The sequence below is a fragment of the Chenopodium album genome, chromosome 9, assembly GCF_948465745.1.
Source record: "Chenopodium album chromosome 9, dcCheAlbu1.1, whole genome shotgun sequence".
NCBI lineage: Eukaryota > Viridiplantae > Streptophyta > Magnoliopsida > Caryophyllales > Amaranthaceae > Chenopodium > Chenopodium album.
In genome coordinates, this window is record NC_137842.1 from 62,372,143 (window position 1) to 62,389,851 (window position 17,709).

The 17,709-nt window shown below is 34.5% G+C and overlaps 4 protein-coding genes across 4 annotated transcripts; 2 read left to right on the forward strand and 2 right to left on the reverse strand.

Moving 5' to 3' along the window:
• Positions 1-817: 817 nt before the first annotated feature.
• On the forward strand, positions 818-8,901 carry LOC145560076 (homeobox-leucine zipper protein GLABRA 2-like). Its single transcript, XM_081621333.1, has 11 exons — positions 818-1,117; positions 1,233-1,516; positions 5,200-5,317; positions 5,457-5,654; positions 5,744-6,127; positions 6,270-6,371; positions 7,140-7,349; positions 7,450-7,624; positions 7,707-7,978; positions 8,055-8,141; positions 8,236-8,901. Exons 1-11 carry the CDS (start codon positions 1,034-1,036, stop codon positions 8,614-8,616), a joined length of 2,295 nt encoding a protein of 764 aa, XP_081477459.1. The 5' UTR covers positions 818-1,033; the 3' UTR covers positions 8,617-8,901.
• A 349-nt stretch (positions 8,902-9,250) lies between these two features.
• LOC145557890 (EIN3-binding F-box protein 1-like) lies at positions 9,251-11,048 on the reverse strand. Its single transcript, XM_081619068.1, has 2 exons — positions 10,365-11,048; positions 9,251-10,210 (listed from the first exon to the last, which is right to left on the reverse strand). Exons 1-2 carry the CDS (start codon positions 11,046-11,048, stop codon positions 9,251-9,253), a joined length of 1,644 nt encoding a protein of 547 aa, XP_081475194.1.
• Positions 11,049-11,675: 627 nt separating this feature from the next.
• Positions 11,676-12,968, reverse strand: LOC145557892 (uncharacterized). Its single transcript, XM_081619069.1, has one exon. It carries the CDS (start codon positions 12,966-12,968, stop codon positions 11,676-11,678), a length of 1,293 nt encoding a protein of 430 aa, XP_081475195.1.
• Positions 12,969-16,274: 3,306 nt separating this feature from the next.
• On the forward strand, positions 16,275-17,643 carry LOC145558676 (photosystem I reaction center subunit VI, chloroplastic). Its single transcript, XM_081619985.1, has 3 exons — positions 16,275-16,469; positions 16,645-16,771; positions 17,365-17,643. The coding sequence occupies exons 1-3, from the start codon at positions 16,342-16,344 to the stop codon at positions 17,542-17,544; spliced, it is 435 nt and encodes a 144-aa protein (XP_081476111.1). The 5' UTR covers positions 16,275-16,341; the 3' UTR covers positions 17,545-17,643.
• The last annotated feature ends 66 nt before the right edge of the window (positions 17,644-17,709 follow it).

A 17,709-nucleotide genomic window follows, 5' to 3' on the forward strand; every position in this document is an offset into this window, starting at 1 on the left:
TAATGATTAGTATATATAGTAATTAATAATTAAAATTCAGTAACTATTAATCTAATAATACTAATAATAAATGAATAAGAATACATAATAATATCCTTTAAGGTCACTTTGCATAGTTACAGCCAAAAGCTAACAAATGATTTTAGCAAACATATATATGTACATCAACAAAAAATTAATCAACCACTACAAACAAGCCTTGTTAAACAGCCAGCAGCCAAACAAGACCTATGAATTATAATCCATCACTCCATCAGTGTATCTCTTGTGTCACGTCTAGATTATGCTTGAACCACACCATTTTTCGTAACCAACCCATACCCACCCCATGCCCAAATGTAGGATGGACTATATACATAATACACTTAAGTGTAAATTACCAATTCATCATACTATTGAACAAATTAATATTTTTCTTTAACTTTTTTCGTCATACCACACGCGTGCCAATATACTACCTCCGTTACATATTATTTGCAACGATTTGACATAAAATAGAGAGGAAAAATGTCTAATCGTTGTAAATAATATGTAACGGAGGTAGTATCTCTTTTCACAATATAATATTTTTCTTTTATTTTTTAAATATTAAAAGTCAAATAATATAGTGACACGAAAATCAATATGTAAAATTATGAGAGGAGATAAATTGAAATGTTAATCTCCGGTTCTTTCGACCCTTTACCACCAATCCACCATCCAATCTCTCCAAAGAAATTGCAATTACTCGTAGAACATAAACTCATAATCCAACCCTTCATCATTTTCTCTATAATCTCAATTCTCAAAGCTGCTCCCTCAATTGCTACCAGTCAACCTCTACCAGCCCACATTCTCTCTCTCTCACTCATTTTCTCTCTCTAAAACCTTCTTTTGTTTTTATATCCTTAACTCTACCCGACCCCACTTCCCCCCTTCATATGCACGTCCTCTCTTCTTTCTTTCTCTCTCCAAATTTCATAACCAAATAAATACAAGTAAATAAAACCTTCAATTACAAAATTGCTTATTATTTCTTCATTTTTCGTCGCAAATGGGCGTCGATATGTCTAACAATCCCCCAAATTCCCAATTCCCTAAAGACTTCTTCTCTTCCCCTGCTCTCTCTCTTTCCCTTGTAATAATTTCATTAATCCTCTCTTCTTTTCATTTCTATCATCAAATTATTATTTATATCACTGTAATTATTTTTTTATTTTGGTTACTGATATTATTTATTCCGTTGATGTAAGGCTGGGATTTTTCGAGGCGCAGAAGATGCAACCGCTAAAGCGAAGAGTACGGAAGTGGAGGAGGGTGAAGAGGGGAGCGGTGGCGGAAGGCGGGAAGATACGGTTGAGATTAGTAGTGAGAACTCCGGCCCCGCTCGTTCGAGGTCGGAGGATGATTTTATGATTAATGCTAATGATGACGACGATGACGACGACGATGGTGGTGGTGGTGATGATAAAGGGAAGAAAAAGAAGAGGAAGAAATATCATCGTCATACTACTGAACAAATTCGTGAAATGGAAGCGTATGTTCATTCTCGATCCTTTAACTGTTCTTTTTTTTTTTTGTTATGGTAATTAATTTCATGATGATTTACCAATATTATTGTTAATTTGTTTTATTTATTGTTAAATAGGGAGGTCGAGTTGACTAGGGAAGGTCGTAAAATTATAAAATATCTAGTGCAACTGTTTACATTACAAATTGATAAAAAAAAATATATATACTCAATAAAATTTACGAGTATAATTATTTCTTATTCTTTGTCCTTTAAAATCAATTTCGGTGGTTGTGAGAAAGTTACATCTTATGTCGATTAATAAGGTTCTCTACTCTAGTGAGGATTGTTAGAGACTTGTATGGACGATACAATTATTAAGTTTTGAGTTTTAATGAAAAAGATCAGAAGTTAAAAAGTATACTTCGTACCTAGTTAAAATGATTTCCTTTTTTTTCGTGTTTTCAGAACGAGGGTTGTGAGAGTGTTGTATCGCTTAATTAGTAAGTTAGTCGTTGTTGTCTTTTCCGAGGACGGGTGGGTTGGGTGAAAGTGACGTAAAATTTATTAAGGTAAGTCTGTGCATGGCCGGTGACGTTTTTATGTTCGTGTTGAAAATAAACTTTGCAAAATCTACCTTTTTTTATCTTTGATTTGATCTTGCTCTCGTGAATGCTTGTTGAGAAATGACTAATTAGAATACTACTCAATAATAATAATAATAATAATAATAATAATAATAATAATGAAAGATTTTATCGTCATTTTCTACAGGGCTACAAATCACAATTAATTGCTAAAAAGTAAGTAGTTAATGTTTTTCGTTGGCTGTAATTAATAAGTACTAATATATGTATCTACCCCACATAATAGCCTTTTCCTTTCCTCATCAAATTTAATGGTGTAATGCCTAATTTTTTTCCACGTTTTGTAATTTATATCCTCAAAATAATTTTATTTGGCAATAAATAAATTAAATGCTAATTCCCCCTTACCTAACCTTTGGAAGCAAGTTCATTTGTTAAAAACATTAAAATGTTAATCTAGTATTACATGAATCATGATACTTTTTTCATGTAATTGCTAACTACCTTTTATCCATTAAAATATGTGCGCGTAGTACTCAAAATACGGAGTATAAGATTAAATTACATTTATATTACTTGTCGTTTGACTCTTCTCTCTACACCATAGGAAAGAAAATAAGTTGATACGGTACTCTTTTCATGTAATCATTAATTATTACTCCGTATATAACATACATACACAGTATAATACTCCAATCGTACATTTTCTATTCTAAAGTACTACCCTGTGGTACGTTTTCTAAATATTGGGAATTTATTGCATTGTAGCCTTGTAGGAGTAAGTAGTGAATTTAACAGTTTAACACTATTAAATTCAATAATATATTAACTTTTTTTTTTTTGAAAGGACAATAATATATTACTCCGTAACTTGTATTTAAACCAATTTATATATTCCGAAAGTACTCCACTATTAGAATATTCTCTTTACTCTTATAGTTTGACACCATTAAATTTTGGGAAGCCATTGTTTTAAGATGAATAGCTTATTACAATAATAATGCAAATTATATTCTTCTTAATGTTCTTATAGCTTCAATGCATAAAAAAAAAAAGTCTTATTTTCTTTTATTTAATTCTACCTTCAATTTATTAATAATTTTTCATACTCCTAAATTATTGTAACAAACAATATGTAATTATTTTTCTTCTTCTGATTATATGAGTTTATTTTGTAATTATTTTCTCAATCTAAAAAACGTGTTTTTAATATAGAATGGAAAAAGAACAAAAAAAGTGGTCCAAATTAAAAAACGTAGACGTTCATGCTTTGTCTCTAACTCTTGATTAAGCTAGTGATTAGCCTCTAGCTAGCTAGCTAATTACTAATTGCGTGCTAAAACACTAATTAGGTAATTTACTAGCTAACTTTAATTATAAGTTAGTTATTGTATTGAATTATTATGCAACTACGATCAAGGAAATTTCTTAAGTACTCCATTATAATTTTGAAGTACAAAAAGAAAAACAAAAAAGTCGAAGTTATAATTGGATTATTGGAAAATTTCTACTTGCACTTTGTTTATTGCCCTTTTTATTTATCTTTGTTGTCTGGTAGCTCTTTATTCTTCCACTCGTGAAAAGCTATTTCCTCGGAATCTAGATTCTAAATTTCTAACAATTGTTTATCATCATGTTGCATTTTATGTACACATCAGAATGATTCAGAGATGAAATTAATCGTTGATTCTTAGCATAGTCGTTGGGAAAATAACTGAACTTCTTAACCTTTATACGAACTTATTTTTCTTAATAATTAAAATAATGTGCACTCAACAAGATCTTAATCCTATATTACGATTTTTATGTGTGATATTGTCATACATATATAAATCAATATTTAATACTAATTTAAGAAATTATACTCCATATTATATATTCTGTATAATTATACTCGGGGTATGCCATAATTATGAATTATATGGTTTAAAGTCTCTACTAAATTTTATTCTAAAGTTTATGTAACTTTAGCTAGTCTTTGGTTGTGACCCATTTTTTTTATTTTTTATTTTTATTTATATAAAGAAACTAGTCAAACTACTATTGAAATTTAATTTCTGCTGTAGCACAGTAATTAATTGGGTAGATATATCAGTCGAATGTCTAATCTACCAAAAGGTTTAATTATTTATTTTTAATTAGAGACTAATCTATCAAACTATCAATATCAATTGAGTACTGTACTGTTTATTACAGTAGAATTTAAGAATTGAATGCTTTTAAACCGAGGAATAAGTACTTGGTTTCTCTTATGAATAGGTCACGTTTAGTTCTAGATCATTTTCAAGGATATAGTTTGAATTATCATAATTACCAATTTTTTATACAACTGTTGAGAAAAGCGTTATAAATCTGGGACGTTCAATATAATATCTGGCCTATTAAAATGGTACGGAGGGAATACTATCGATCTTTAGTAAGTACTCAGTAATATTTATGTCAAATAAAATTTCATATATTATTATTTATTTTTAGTGTAAGCACAAATAAGGCTATATATTTTTCAGAGTTTTTACAATTTTTTTTCCCTTATTAATTTCATCTTGCAAAAAGTCCCATTAATCATCAGACAACCTTTTTAGTGTGAAAATCATGATAATATTGTTTTAAGTGCACTCATTATAATTCAATTTTTTTCCCCTTTCCTAATTTGATCTCTCATGTTAGTCCAGTCCCACAAATCTTTTTATCTTCTTATGATTGCATAGGTCCTCCCTAAACCTAAATTAATGTAACAAATTGCACTAATCATCAAATTAACTTGTAGATCCGTGATTATTATATCATCAACTTCAATTCCCATTCCATTTTGTTCCCCAATAACATGCAAGTATGTATTATATGAATCATATTACGTAGACTACTCTACTTTAAATAAGGTGTTCCGATTTGAATTTTTTAAGGTCTAATTTAATCTAAAAATGTTTAAATTGGTTGCACTTCCAACTTATCAGTAGATGAAAACAATTTATTTATTCAAAATTACAATTTTGTATGTAACTACAAATGACCCTTAATTTAGCTAAAGAATAATAATGTTTTACGTACTTCAATTTAGTTTGTTGCATTACTTGAAGTTGTATTTGATATTGCAATATAAGTAATACACAAACAATAATGCAGATTGTTTAAAGAGTCACCACATCCAGATGAGAAGCAAAGGCAACAACTTAGCAAACAATTAGGCCTTCATCCTAGGCAAGTCAAATTTTGGTTTCAAAATCGTCGAACTCAAATTAAGGTAATCTTTACTTAATGTCTATAATCCATCCATCTAAAACAGTTGTTACATTGTCTTAACCTCTGACATACATGCCTATAAATTTTGAACGCAATGTGTAACACACACATGTAACGTTACACTGCATCTTATGTATTAGGCTATACAAGAGCGCCATGAAAATTCCTTACTGAAAACGGAGCTAGAAAAGCTAAAAGAGGAGAACAAGTCCTTAAGAGATAATACACATAAATCTTCTTGCCCCAACTGTGGATTTGCTACTACTAGTAGAGACAATACTGCAACAGCTGATGATCAGCAGCAGTTAAAACTCGAAAATGCTAGACTTAAAGCTGAGGTATAATTATTTCACTTGAAACCTTTTCACTCTAAAAATATAAACAAAGCAAACTTAATTATATATATCTGTTCTTTCATGTTATATAGGTTGAGAAACTTCGAGCAGTGGTGGGAAAATACCCACCAGGAAGAGTCTCTCCAACAGCTTCATGTTCGACTTCAAATGATCAAGATAGTAGAAGCTCCTTAGATTTGTACACTGGGGTCTTTGGCATTGACAAGACAAAGATTATGGATGCTGTGGATAAATCATTGGAAGAACTAAAAAAGATGGCGACTTTAGGGGAGCCATTGTGGTTGAAAAGTGTGGAGACTGACCGAGCAATACTAAACTACGATGAGTACATCAAAGAGTTTTCTGTGGAGAACTCAAGTGATGGTGCAAAGCCTAGGAGAACAATAGAGGCCTCAAGGGAAAGTCGAGTTGTTTTCGTGGATCTTCCTAGACTAGTTCAAAGCTTCATGGATGTGGTAAGAAAATAACTATTAGCATTAACTCTAGACTTAAAAAGCAATTTGGTTTTCTTTTGTTAGTGTTTATTGCTTATGTATTAGAACATATTGTTATTGTAGAGGATACTGATCCTTAATGAATTTGTATATTTTTTCGTAGAATCAATGGAAGGAGATATTCCCATGCTTGGTTTCCAAGGCGGCTTTGGTGGATGTCATCTGCAATGGTGAAGGTCTCAATAGAGATGGTGCAGTTCAGTTGGTAAGTAGTCATCATTATTAAAGATGGACTATAAATTGCATTGTGATTAGAATGATTAGAACGTACGAGTTTTTGGCTCTTTCTTAGTGTAGTTGAGGAAATTTCAGGTGCTCTTTTTTTTTTTTTTTTTTTTTTTTTTTTTTTTTCCTAAAAGTAGGGTGCAACAAAAACATAATCATTTTCACATAGAATACTCCCTAATTTAACAGATTCAACCTTTTTCTCATCACTACCACCCAACTCAATGTCAAAAAGACCTTTTATTTGACATTTTAGCTATAATTGATGGTTTTAACGAATAAGTCGAGAGCATTTTGTTCCCAATTTGTGAAATAGCTTTTGCGAAATTACTCTTGAAGCAATGTTGCATATATCAATCAAACAATAGTTTCATGTTGCACCAAATGTTGGTAGTACTTAGTATATAAAAATGACTCATGATTACATTCTTTGACTTCATTAAATTTACATACGTTTTTTTTGTTAAGTTGGAACCTTGTTGTATTCAGACTTAGATATCACAGTGTCTCGCTGAATTTTAAGCATCACCATTGGAACTATTATCCTTGTATGAACTATTTGAACATATCGGCCTTTATCTGTACTTGTTAGCCGTCATATAAATTAACTCATTGTTCTATTATTTATAAGGTGAAAAGAACAAGGCCTCATATATAGAAGATAAGAAGAATCATGTAATTATCTACTGTGCAAAATTTCACAACATTGTTTTGGACATTATAGTTTATTTAAGTACATTCTATGCAGATGTATGCTGAGTTGCAAATGTTGACACCAATGGTTCCTACAAGAGAGGTGTACTTTGTACGATGTTGCAAACAATTGAGCCCCGAGCAGTGGGCGATTGTTGATGTGTCCATAGACAATCTTGAAGATAACATTGATGCTTCACTAATAAAGTGTAGAAAACGGCCTTCTGGATGCATCATAGAAGATAAATCAAATGGCCATTGCAAGGTGCACATACATACAAAAGATGCTTAGTTTTAAGGATTTTGATTGTCCAAACTAATTATACAAAACACGAGTTTAACTAATGTGTTAATATGATTATTAGGTTACTTGGGTAGAGCATGTGGAATGCCAAAAGAGCGCGGTCCATTCCCTTTACAGAACCATAGTTAGCAGTGGCCTTGCCTTTGGTGCAAAGCATTGGATGGCTACCCTGCAACTTCAATGCGAACGCCTGGTTTTCTTCATGGCTACTAATGTTCCTACCAAGGATTCAAGTGGTACATTAGAAATTTTCTCCCAAAAATTAGACTGTTTTTGAAATGTTTTGGCAAGCAGAGTAATATCATTATCTGGTTGTAGGTGTTGGCACATTAGCTGGGAGAAAGAGCATACTAAAGTTAGCACAGAGAATGACATGGAGCTTCTGCCGAGCACTAGGAGCATCCACTTCCAACTCATGGACCAAGATAACAACTAAAACAGGCGAAGATGTTAGAGTATCATCGCGAAAAAACTTGAATGATCCCTGTGAACCTATTGGAGTTATCCTATGTGCTGTCTCATCTGTGTGGCTTCCTGTATCTCCCAGTGTTCTATTTGATTTCTTAAGAGATGACTCACGCCGCCATGAGGTTCAACACTCTATACAACATTTGTTGTCCAAAATTTCGTGATTAATGTCCTGAAATATTATTGCATATCATGCAGTGGGATGTAATGGCAAACGGAGGTCAAGTAAAATCAATTGCAAACTTAGCAAAAGGACAGGATCGAGGCAATTCAGTGAGCATTCAGGTAGCTTTATTTTTCTGTGCTGTGCAATATCAGAGCTTTGTATTCAACATATTTGCCTCTATATGTGACACGATTTTCTGCACTTTGATGTCAGACAATGAAGTCTAAGGAAAACGCGAACTGGGTACTCCAAGATAGCAGCACAAATGCTTATGAATCTATGGTGGTCTATGCCCCTGTGGAAATATCAGGCCTGCAGTCAGTCATGACAGGCTGTGACTCTGGCAATGTAGCGGTTTTGCCTTCCGGATTCTCAATCCTCCCAGATGGATCAGAGTCAAGACCCCTTGTGCTTACTTCTAGGCAAGAAGAGAGAAGCTCCGAAGGAGGGTCTTTGCTCACAATAGCTTTACAAGTAGTCACAAATAGCTCTCCTGCAGCGAAGCTCACTGTGGAATCCGTAGAGCCAGTTAGCTCAGTTATAGCATGCATACTTGGGAAAATTAAGACAAGTTTGGAATGTGAGGATGGATGAGTTATACTCAGATTTCCTGTAATTAGGTAGAGCTATAGCTGTAAAAAATTATAGAGATTTACCCTTGATGTCTCTGCTTTTATGGCGTATTAGTCCAATTTGTTTTGCCATCTGATCTCCCCAAGTTCTTATAGATCTTTCGAACTTGTAACATGAATTTGTGCCTCTTTTTCAAGGTACAGAACAAGGGAGAAATATATGAGGCATCATATTAGAAGCAAATTATAATCTAACAAAACAGTTCAGATTTTCTACAGACATTTGTTTCACTTTATATGTTTTTTTTTTTCTATTATTTTTTTTATTTTTTTTGTTGGGAAGCATTTTACTCATATTTTGGCAAAAGATAAAAAATAAAACAGAAGCAGCAATCAATAAAACAGAAGCAGCAATCAATAACTACCAACTGGAAGTTTCCTGTCTTATTAATTTCTGAAGCAAACTACATAAATTAAAAATCAGCAGGATACTCCTCAAATTTAAACCGGGGCAAGGTAATTTTCACAGCAGAATAAAATAAATGAAAGTTTCATACAAGCTTTGATCATGAAAGCGGAAATTAAACATTTGGACATAGTAAATTGCGATAACAATCTACTAGTGTACAATTTATCACAATACACACAATTTCAAACTATACCTCATACATGATACTAAACAGGTCATCGAGTTTAGAGTAGTCTATACCCTTGAGGACAAGACAGCCTTGCTGCAGGAAGAGTTTCAGGTTATCGTCGTCTTGGTATCTGTGATCATATGATGTTGAGACCAGTTTTCTCAGGGATGATCTGTTTGTCAGTATCCATGCTATTATGTTGAAATCCAGTTTATCACAATAACTTATGTTCAAGTATCTCAGTCGTTTACACGATTTCACCACTTCCTTTACCCCTTTTTCTGTCACATTCTTGCAACCCTCCAGATCCAGGTGAGTCAATCTAGGGCTGATCTTTGTAAGCAATTTATCGTTTATCCCTGAATAACTCACGATCAACTCCTCTAACACTGACAACTCTAACTCCACGTCTACTTCGTAATCTTCCACACAATCTGACATAGTCAAATCCAATTCTGCAAGACTCCTGTTGCATGATATCCCTGAGTACAAGTTGCACTCAAAGATAACAGGAAAATTCAGTTGATCACGGGGTAAGAAACAATGACTTAGATCGAGCTTCTCTACTTCGGGACATATGTTAAGAAGCCTTTTCAGAGCTGCAGGGCTAAAGTTTTTATGTAATGATAGGTCCAAGTACTTTATTGCGCGATTCTTCTTCATTAGGCCATCATAAATGTACTCTTCTCTTCCGATGCTTGAATTAGTCATTGCAAAATGGCATAGACGCGGGCATCTTTGTGTAATCATAACAAAAGCTGATTCAGACAGATTAGAACAACTACGGAGCTGAATTGATGTCAGGTTTTCGAGAAAAGAGGACAAGTACTCTATATGCTCATTTGTGAGGAATTCAACACTCACCAAGGCTAAAGATTTTAGAGATTGAGATAAGTGTTGTAGGAGCCTTGAGATCCCACTAAACGTGTACCCTTCACAATCTGCTAGAAACAAGCACGCAATAGGGATTCGTGCTTTCTATTATAGAAACGAGAAAATCATCTGATATTTCAACATTTGCTAACATGAGAGATTGTAAGTTGGTTAAATCAGTAGAGCCTTTGACGCCGAATGATTCAATTTCAAAGTGTGCAGATAGGTATAATGAATTCAAATTATGGCTATTGTTAACAAGGAATGAAATTCCTTTTGCTGTCACAGAACCACTAACAGTGACCTCAATTTGCTCTAGTAATGGACAGTTTTTTGACAGGGAAATAAGGGACTTATCTGAAATACCATATAATCTATCCGAAAGCACTATCTTGCGTAATCTCTTGAGCTTCAATGACATATAATCCATCCCTTTATCAGTCGCAACAATGATTTTACCATTATCATTCTTATAACGGTCCCTGATATGCAGTTCCTCGAGCTGAGGGAACGAGTCTGCTACTCTGACAAGATCAGCATCTCCCTCTCCACCTGCAAACCTCAGTACTTTCAGATTCTTCATGTTTGAACCCAGCTCCTCTAACCAAACTGCTCGCTGATACCGGTCATACGCCATATCCAACAGCTCTTCCAAGTCCAACCCGGACCGTGCAATTGCAACAACAGCTTCATTCAGGTCTTCTCGGAAGTCACTGAACTGTATCTGCTTAAGGTTGGGGAATCGTTGCACCAGCCTAGAGATGGTTGAGATTGTTGTACATTCTGGGATTTTTATGCTAACTTTTAAGGAATTGGTGATTGACAGGAATCTCTTGCAGACTAAACTGACTGATTCTTGGTCGCTTTCATGCTTAAGACGATCAAAGATCATCTCCCAGCATTCGTCAGGCAATTCTTTGCTTTCTTCTTCTTCTTTTTCCATTTCAATCTGAACTAATGGGATCAGATCAGATTATTTGCAACATGAATATGTATTGTTTTTGACTTGGTTTCTTTTCCTTTACATAACAATGTGATCTGATCTTTTCAAGTATTGACTGGGTTTTCTTTACAAAACATTGTTATCAAGGCAGTGCATTTTATTTTTAATATACTACGCTTTGACATAGTTTCAAATACACGGAATGATCACCAAAATCTGCATACGAAAAATATTCATCTTTGTATTACATGTCATAAACTTTGGCACTTGTTATCTACAAATCTGCTTAAATTTTAATTGTATGCAATTCACTCATTTAGTTCTTTCACAGAGTTGTACCCTTTAAAAATGTTACATGTATTGTAATTTGTAAGCACCTGGTTATTTAACTACCAACTGGAAGTTCCCTGTCTTCTTAATTTCTCGTGTAAACTGCATTTATAACTTACAAATCAACAGAATTACCCTCAAATTTAAACCAGGGCAAGATAATTTTCACAGCAGAATAAAAGAAATGGGAGTTTCATAACAATGAAGGCGGAAATTAAACATATGGACATAGTGTACTTATTTATTACAATAAACACAATTTCAAACTATACCTTATACATAGTACTACTAAACAACTCATAGTTCTAAAAAGTTTGGATCCTTGAGGACAAGACAGCCTTGCTGCAGGAAGAGTTTCAGGTTATCGACTTGGTCTTTGTGATATGATGTTAAATTGACCAGTTTTCTCAGGGATGATCTGTTTGTCAGTATCCATGCTATTATGCTGATATCCAGTTTATCACAATAACTTATGTTCAAGTATCTCAGTCGTTTACACGATTTCACCACTTCCTTTACCCCTTTTTCTGTCATACTCTTGCAACCCTCCAAATCCAGGTGAGTCAATCTAGGGCTAATCTTTCCTAACCTTGTAAGAAATTTATCGTTTATCCCTGAATCACTCACGATCAACTCCTCTAACACTGAGAACTCTAACTCCATGTCTTTTCCGTAATCTTTCACATGATCAGATCCAGTCAAATCCAATCTTACAAGGCTCCTGTTGCACTCAAGGATATCAGGAACATTCAGTTGATCATAGAGTAAGAAAAAACAATAACTTAGATCTAGCTTCTCCACTTCAGGACATATATTAAGAAGCCTTTTCAGAGCTGCAGGGCTAAAGTTTTCATGAAATGATAGGTCCAAGTACTTTATTGCACGGTTCTTCTTCATTAGGTCATCATATATGTATTCTTCTCTTCCGAGGCTTGAACCAGTCATTGCAAAATGGCATAGACGAGGGCATACTTGTGTGATCATAACAAAAGCTGATTCAGACAGATTAGAACACATACAGAGCTTAATTGATGTCAGGTTTTGGAGAAAATAGGACAAGTTCTCTATATGCTCATCTGTGAGGAATTCTACACCCCCCAAGGATAAAGATTTTAGAGATTGAGATGAGTGTTGTAGGAGCCTTGAAATCCCACTAAACGTGTAGCCTTCACAAAAGGCTAGAATCAAGCGAGAAAGAGAAATTCTTGCTTCTGTTATAGAAACAAGAAACTCATCTGATATTTCAACATTTGATAACATTAGAGATCGTAAGTTGGTTAGGAAATTAGTGGAGCCTTTGACAACAAATGATTCAATCTTGTATCCAGATAGGTATAATGAATTCAAATTATGGCTATTGTTAACAAGGAATGAAATTCCTTCTTCTGTCACAGAACCACAATCACTAACTTCAATTTCCTCTAGTAATGGACAGTTTTTTGACAGAGAAACAAGGGACTTATCTGTAATATATAATTTATCTGAAAGCTCTATCTTGCGTAATCTCTTGAGCTTCAATGACATATAATCTATCCCTTTATCAGTCGTAACAATGATTTTACCATCATCATCCTTAACACGGTCCCTCATACCCTGACAAGATCAGCATCTCCTTCTCCACCTGCAAACCTCAGTACCTTCAGATTCTTCATTTTTGAACCCAGCTCCTCTAACCAAACTGCTCGTTTATATCGATCATGTGCCATATCCAACAACTCTTCCAAGTCCAGTCCGGATCGTGCAATTACAACATCAACAGCTTCATTGAGGTCTCCTCGGAAGTCACTGAACTGTATCTGCTTAAGGTTGGGGAATCGTTGCACCAGCCTAGAGATGGTTGAGATTGTTGTATATTCTAGGATTTTTAAGCTAACTTTTAAGGAATTGATGATTGACAGGAATCTCTTGCAGACTAAACTGATTGATTCTTGGTCTCTTTTATGCTCAAGACGACCAAAGATCATCTCCCAGCATTCGTCAAGCAATTCTTTGCTTTCTTCTTCTTCTTTTTCCATTTCAATCTGCACTAATGGGATCAGATCAGATTATTTGCAACATGAAAATGTATTGCTTTTGACTGGTTATCAAGCCAGTGCATTTTTATTTTTAAAATACTATGCTTTGACAGTTTCAAATATGCGGATTCAGAACCGTCCTTATAATGATTTTTTATCAACTGAAACACATATAGGCTGATAGTGATACCATATGATATAAATTTCGATTAATTATGAGATAGGATTTTAAGAGCGGGTGATGAGAATTGATCTCTGGAACCGGCCATTAAGCTCTAACTCCCTAAGCTATTCCTCACTCTCCGTAAACTTGTGTTTTAACTTAAAATAGTACTCCATACGCAGTATTCAAAATTAACATAAAACTACAGAATTATAAATCAAGATACTTTCATTAAACACTATATACTCACATTTGACATTGAAAGAAACTGCAGTAAATTACTCAAAAAATAAATAAAAAATTATAACAAAATCTTACATTAAATTTAGACAGTAGAAAAACATACAAATGTTATGATTACAATTAAACCAAAAACCCCCAAATATTGAGTCAGGCATTTCATCAAACACCTTACAAACACATCCTAAAACCCCAAAATTGAAACCTAAACTCACTCACACAGTCTTATCCCCTTCACCAGCCTGAGATTCCAGAGGAATCCCAAGTTCATTGGGAGCATCAGCATCAGCAACAACGGGCTTGGGCCTGGGCCCAGGAAGCTGCCTACCTTCAGGAAAAACAGCAAGAAAAGTCTTGGTTTTACTAATGGGGCGACACTTTTCAAGCTGAACCCAATCACCAACTTTGAACCTGTTATCCGGGTCATGGGCCTGGTACTTCTTCTTCATCCTGACCCGACGCTTGTACTTGGGGTGGGGTGCGAGACGAGTGACTTCAACGTTAACGGTTTTGTCGTTGGTGGCGCAGACGACTTTGCCTTGCATTGATCTCATGGCTTTGATGATGGGGAAGGTGGAGGTTGCGGTGGAGGAGGGTGGTGGGGTGGAGAGAGAGAGGGCGGAGAATGATGGGAGGAGAGAGAATTTGGTGGTGGTGCCATGGAGGAAGGGGGTGGTGGGTTTGGATGAGGAGAGAGGGGGTTTGAGGAGAGAGAAAGTGAGAGACATTGTTGGGAATTTGGATTGAGGATGAGGGGATTAGCTCATCTTTTTGTTTGGGTGGAAGATGAAGAAGAGGATGAGGATTGAGGAAGTGTGTGTTTGTTGTGGGCTGGATTGGTATTTGGTTTGAGGGTTGGATTGAGGTTTAGATGTAGTGGACTATAGGCAAAGTTAATGCACCAATATGGCTCAACCCGATATTGAATGATTTGGTCACTAATCGAAATCGACCCATTGGTCAAATGTAGAGGTATCAAAATCACACTCAAGCGGATCTGAATCAATTCGAAAAATTTCTTATTTAAATTTCGATTTGTGTGATCACAATAATTTAGAATGACTTAAGTTTAAAAATAGATTCGACCTGACCGAACTTGATCCAGACACCCGAATTGATATCTCTAGTCAAATGAACCTGTATCAACCCATTACCCAATTATGCTGAGTTGTTTATGACCCAACCAAATTGTAACTCGTACATGTTTTAATCCGGGTCAACTCCCTCTCAAGCCAATACCCAACATGATTATTAACCCTTAGCCGTCTCAAATTGGGAGGGGGGGGGGGGGGGGGGCGGGGGGAGTACATATTGACATAGTAATCAAATGAACATATTTCAAACCAACCCATTTTATTTCAAAATGTTTTAATTAAACTTGGAACCAAACCTATGACTTAGGGCCTGTTCACTTCAGCTTAATTTCAGTTCAGTTTAGCTCTAATCAGTTTAGTTCAGTTCACTTCAGCTCTTAATTTCTTTCTCTCATAAAATATTCATTCCAGCTCAGTTTAGTTCACTTCAGTTCAGTTCAATAAATGTGAATAGGCCCTTATTGTATAATTGTACGTAGCTTCTCAGTCTTTGCTACTAGGTCAGGAAGTCATCAATTAGTATATACATAGTACTCGTATAAGAGATGAATAAATGATCAATACTTCATATTAGTTTGGATCCCTGCATTTCAACCCATAAAAATGTCTAATTCATGGCTTAGCTTTAATAACATTGATTTTATGCTCAAGCAATTCATAAGTTTTAATTCAGACTTAGCCTAATAACCGTCGATTTTAAGCCCAATCAATTTACAGGTATGTTTTAACTCATCATGGCTTTGCATAATTGTTGTTGCTAAGCCCAAGCATCTCAACCCAAGAAATATGTAATTTGGGTGACCATGCAATGAAATGGGAGTTTTTGTTTTAGTATTGTTGGCTTGTTGCGTATGTGTTTACTGTTTTATGTCTAATATACTCTAATGCAAATATATCAAATGATTGTGGTGGTAGAATTCAGTTGTAGAGGACTACTAGATTTAGTTGTTAGAGGCCAAAGTAATTATCCTAACTAGTTTTATGTCGTTATGCGTTATGATCATTAATTCTTATATTTAATATTTTACTGTATTTTGTTTTTGGCATATAGAGTCACAAAAGACAATGATGTAGACGAGATTAATTTCTTGCTCTTGAAATACTTTGACTTTTAAGTTTAAACCACCATGCTTGTTATCCAAATCTTTGAACTTTAAAATAAAATCTTTTACAAGTAATAAGTTCATTTAAAAGAACCTAAGCAAAAATACAAACCAAAGCAAGGAGAATCAAATTAGATAGCCTTATCCAGCTCAAAATCCAAGTGTCACAACCTGGTAGGAGTTCAAATCTATCCCAAGAAAATCAGCAATGCCACGTGGACAACTTAGATTCATTCTGTTCCACAAAAACTTAAACATTGGCTATATACTAATTTTAGCCAAGTGATAATCAGAGAAAGAAAAAAAGAAAAATCTTCACTTGGTACAAACACATACATACCCAATTAAATGGCTTCTCTAGCAACCTTGGCTGCCGTGCAGCCCACCACCATCAAGGGCCTTGCTGGAAGTTCCATCACTGGTACTAAGCTTCACATCAAGCCTGCCCGCCAGAGCTTCAAGCTCAACAACGCCAGGTAAATACTCTCTTTGTTCGGAATTAATAGTCGTGTTGATAATGTAATCTAGACAGTACTTGTAACAAACTTGTAACTAAATATAAATACTCATGTAACAAATAAAAAATATGAGTCTTATAAATAATAATTATGATTACTTTATTTTAAATTGTAATTTTATGGTAACATACAGGAGTGGTGCAGTGGTTGCTAAGTATGGTGACAAGAGTGTTTACTTTGACTTGGAAGATATAGCTAACACCACTGGTCAATGGGATGTCTATGGATCAGATGCTCCTTCACCTTACAACTCTCTTCAGGTTTATTGCACTTTCTTGATTAATTTTTACTATATTTTCACATGTCACGTTGATATTGTAATTTGAACCGGTTTTGTGACAACTAAATCTAGATGGAAATTGGAAATAGTATATTATAAAGTGTTAAGGGTTATCATCAAGTTCAGAACTATGTCATTGTACAACAGTTGCAAGCAAATTACTCTATAGAGCAGGCAAAACTTAGTGCTGGTGTAATGAACTGTTTTGTATATATTAGATGTTCTTTGATATTAATTATGCTAGCAACGATTGTGTTATGACTTCAGAATTTATCTTTGAAATAACTATCAACTGATTTAAGAGTTTTTGTTCATCACATAATGTAATGTTAGCTTGATATTTTGCTCGTTTTCGTGTTGTTCAATGTTATATACACTATGTTTTATTGAGACTGCAGACTGTCATATAATTGTGACAGATTTAGAAGTAGTAGGGATGATCGATTAAAGATGTGTATATTTCTCTGCCTTACATATTACTACTTTACACTCGAAATCATTACATTAACTTATAAAAAACTAGTAATTGATTGCATTAGGCTGTATGTAAATGATTTGTGCATCCTATTGCAGAGCAAATTCTTTGAGACATTTGCAGCTCCATTCACCAAGAGAGGATTGTTGCTCAAATTTTTGATATTGGGAGGTGGTTCCTTGCTCACATACGTCAGTGCCACCGCTCCTCCTGATGTGCTACCCATCACAAGGGGTCCTCAACAACCTCCTAAGCTCGGACCTCGTGGAAAGATCTAAGAACCTCTTATTCTCATGTACTATTAATCATATTGTAAAACTCAAAAGTATCTTTAATTGAATGTACAATTTTAAGAGCACCTGGTTTTCTGATTTTAATTTTCCTTTGAATTCGGAGTAGAATTACCTCTTTTAATGATGAAATGAAACAATGATAAACAACTT

Excerpts from the sequence above, each read along its gene's own strand:
- LOC145557890 (XM_081619068.1), bottom strand. The coding sequence starts at position 11,048 with ATGGAAAAAGAAGAAGAAGAAAGCAAAGAATTGCCTGACGAATGCTGG. Across the intron at positions 10,211-10,364 it reads CAAAAGGAATTTCATTCCTT|AAAGCACGAATCCCTATTGC; the intron begins GTTAACAATAGC and ends TTTCTATAATAG.
- LOC145560076 (XM_081621333.1), top strand. The coding sequence starts at position 1,034 with ATGGGCGTCGATATGTCTAACAATCCCCCAAATTCCCAATTCCCTAAA. Across the intron at positions 1,118-1,232 it reads CTGCTCTCTCTCTTTCCCTT|GCTGGGATTTTTCGAGGCGC; the intron begins GTAATAATTTCA and ends CGTTGATGTAAG. Across the intron at positions 6,372-7,139 it reads GAGATGGTGCAGTTCAGTTG|ATGTATGCTGAGTTGCAAAT; the intron begins GTAAGTAGTCAT and ends CATTCTATGCAG.
- LOC145558676 (XM_081619985.1), top strand. The coding sequence starts at position 16,342 with ATGGCTTCTCTAGCAACCTTGGCTGCCGTGCAGCCCACCACCATCAAG. Across the intron at positions 16,470-16,644 it reads TTCAAGCTCAACAACGCCAG|GAGTGGTGCAGTGGTTGCTA; the intron begins GTAAATACTCTC and ends GGTAACATACAG. Across the intron at positions 16,772-17,364 it reads CACCTTACAACTCTCTTCAG|AGCAAATTCTTTGAGACATT; the intron begins GTTTATTGCACT and ends ATCCTATTGCAG.
- LOC145557892 (XM_081619069.1), bottom strand. The coding sequence starts at position 12,968 with ATGAGGGACCGTGTTAAGGATGATGATGGTAAAATCATTGTTACGACT.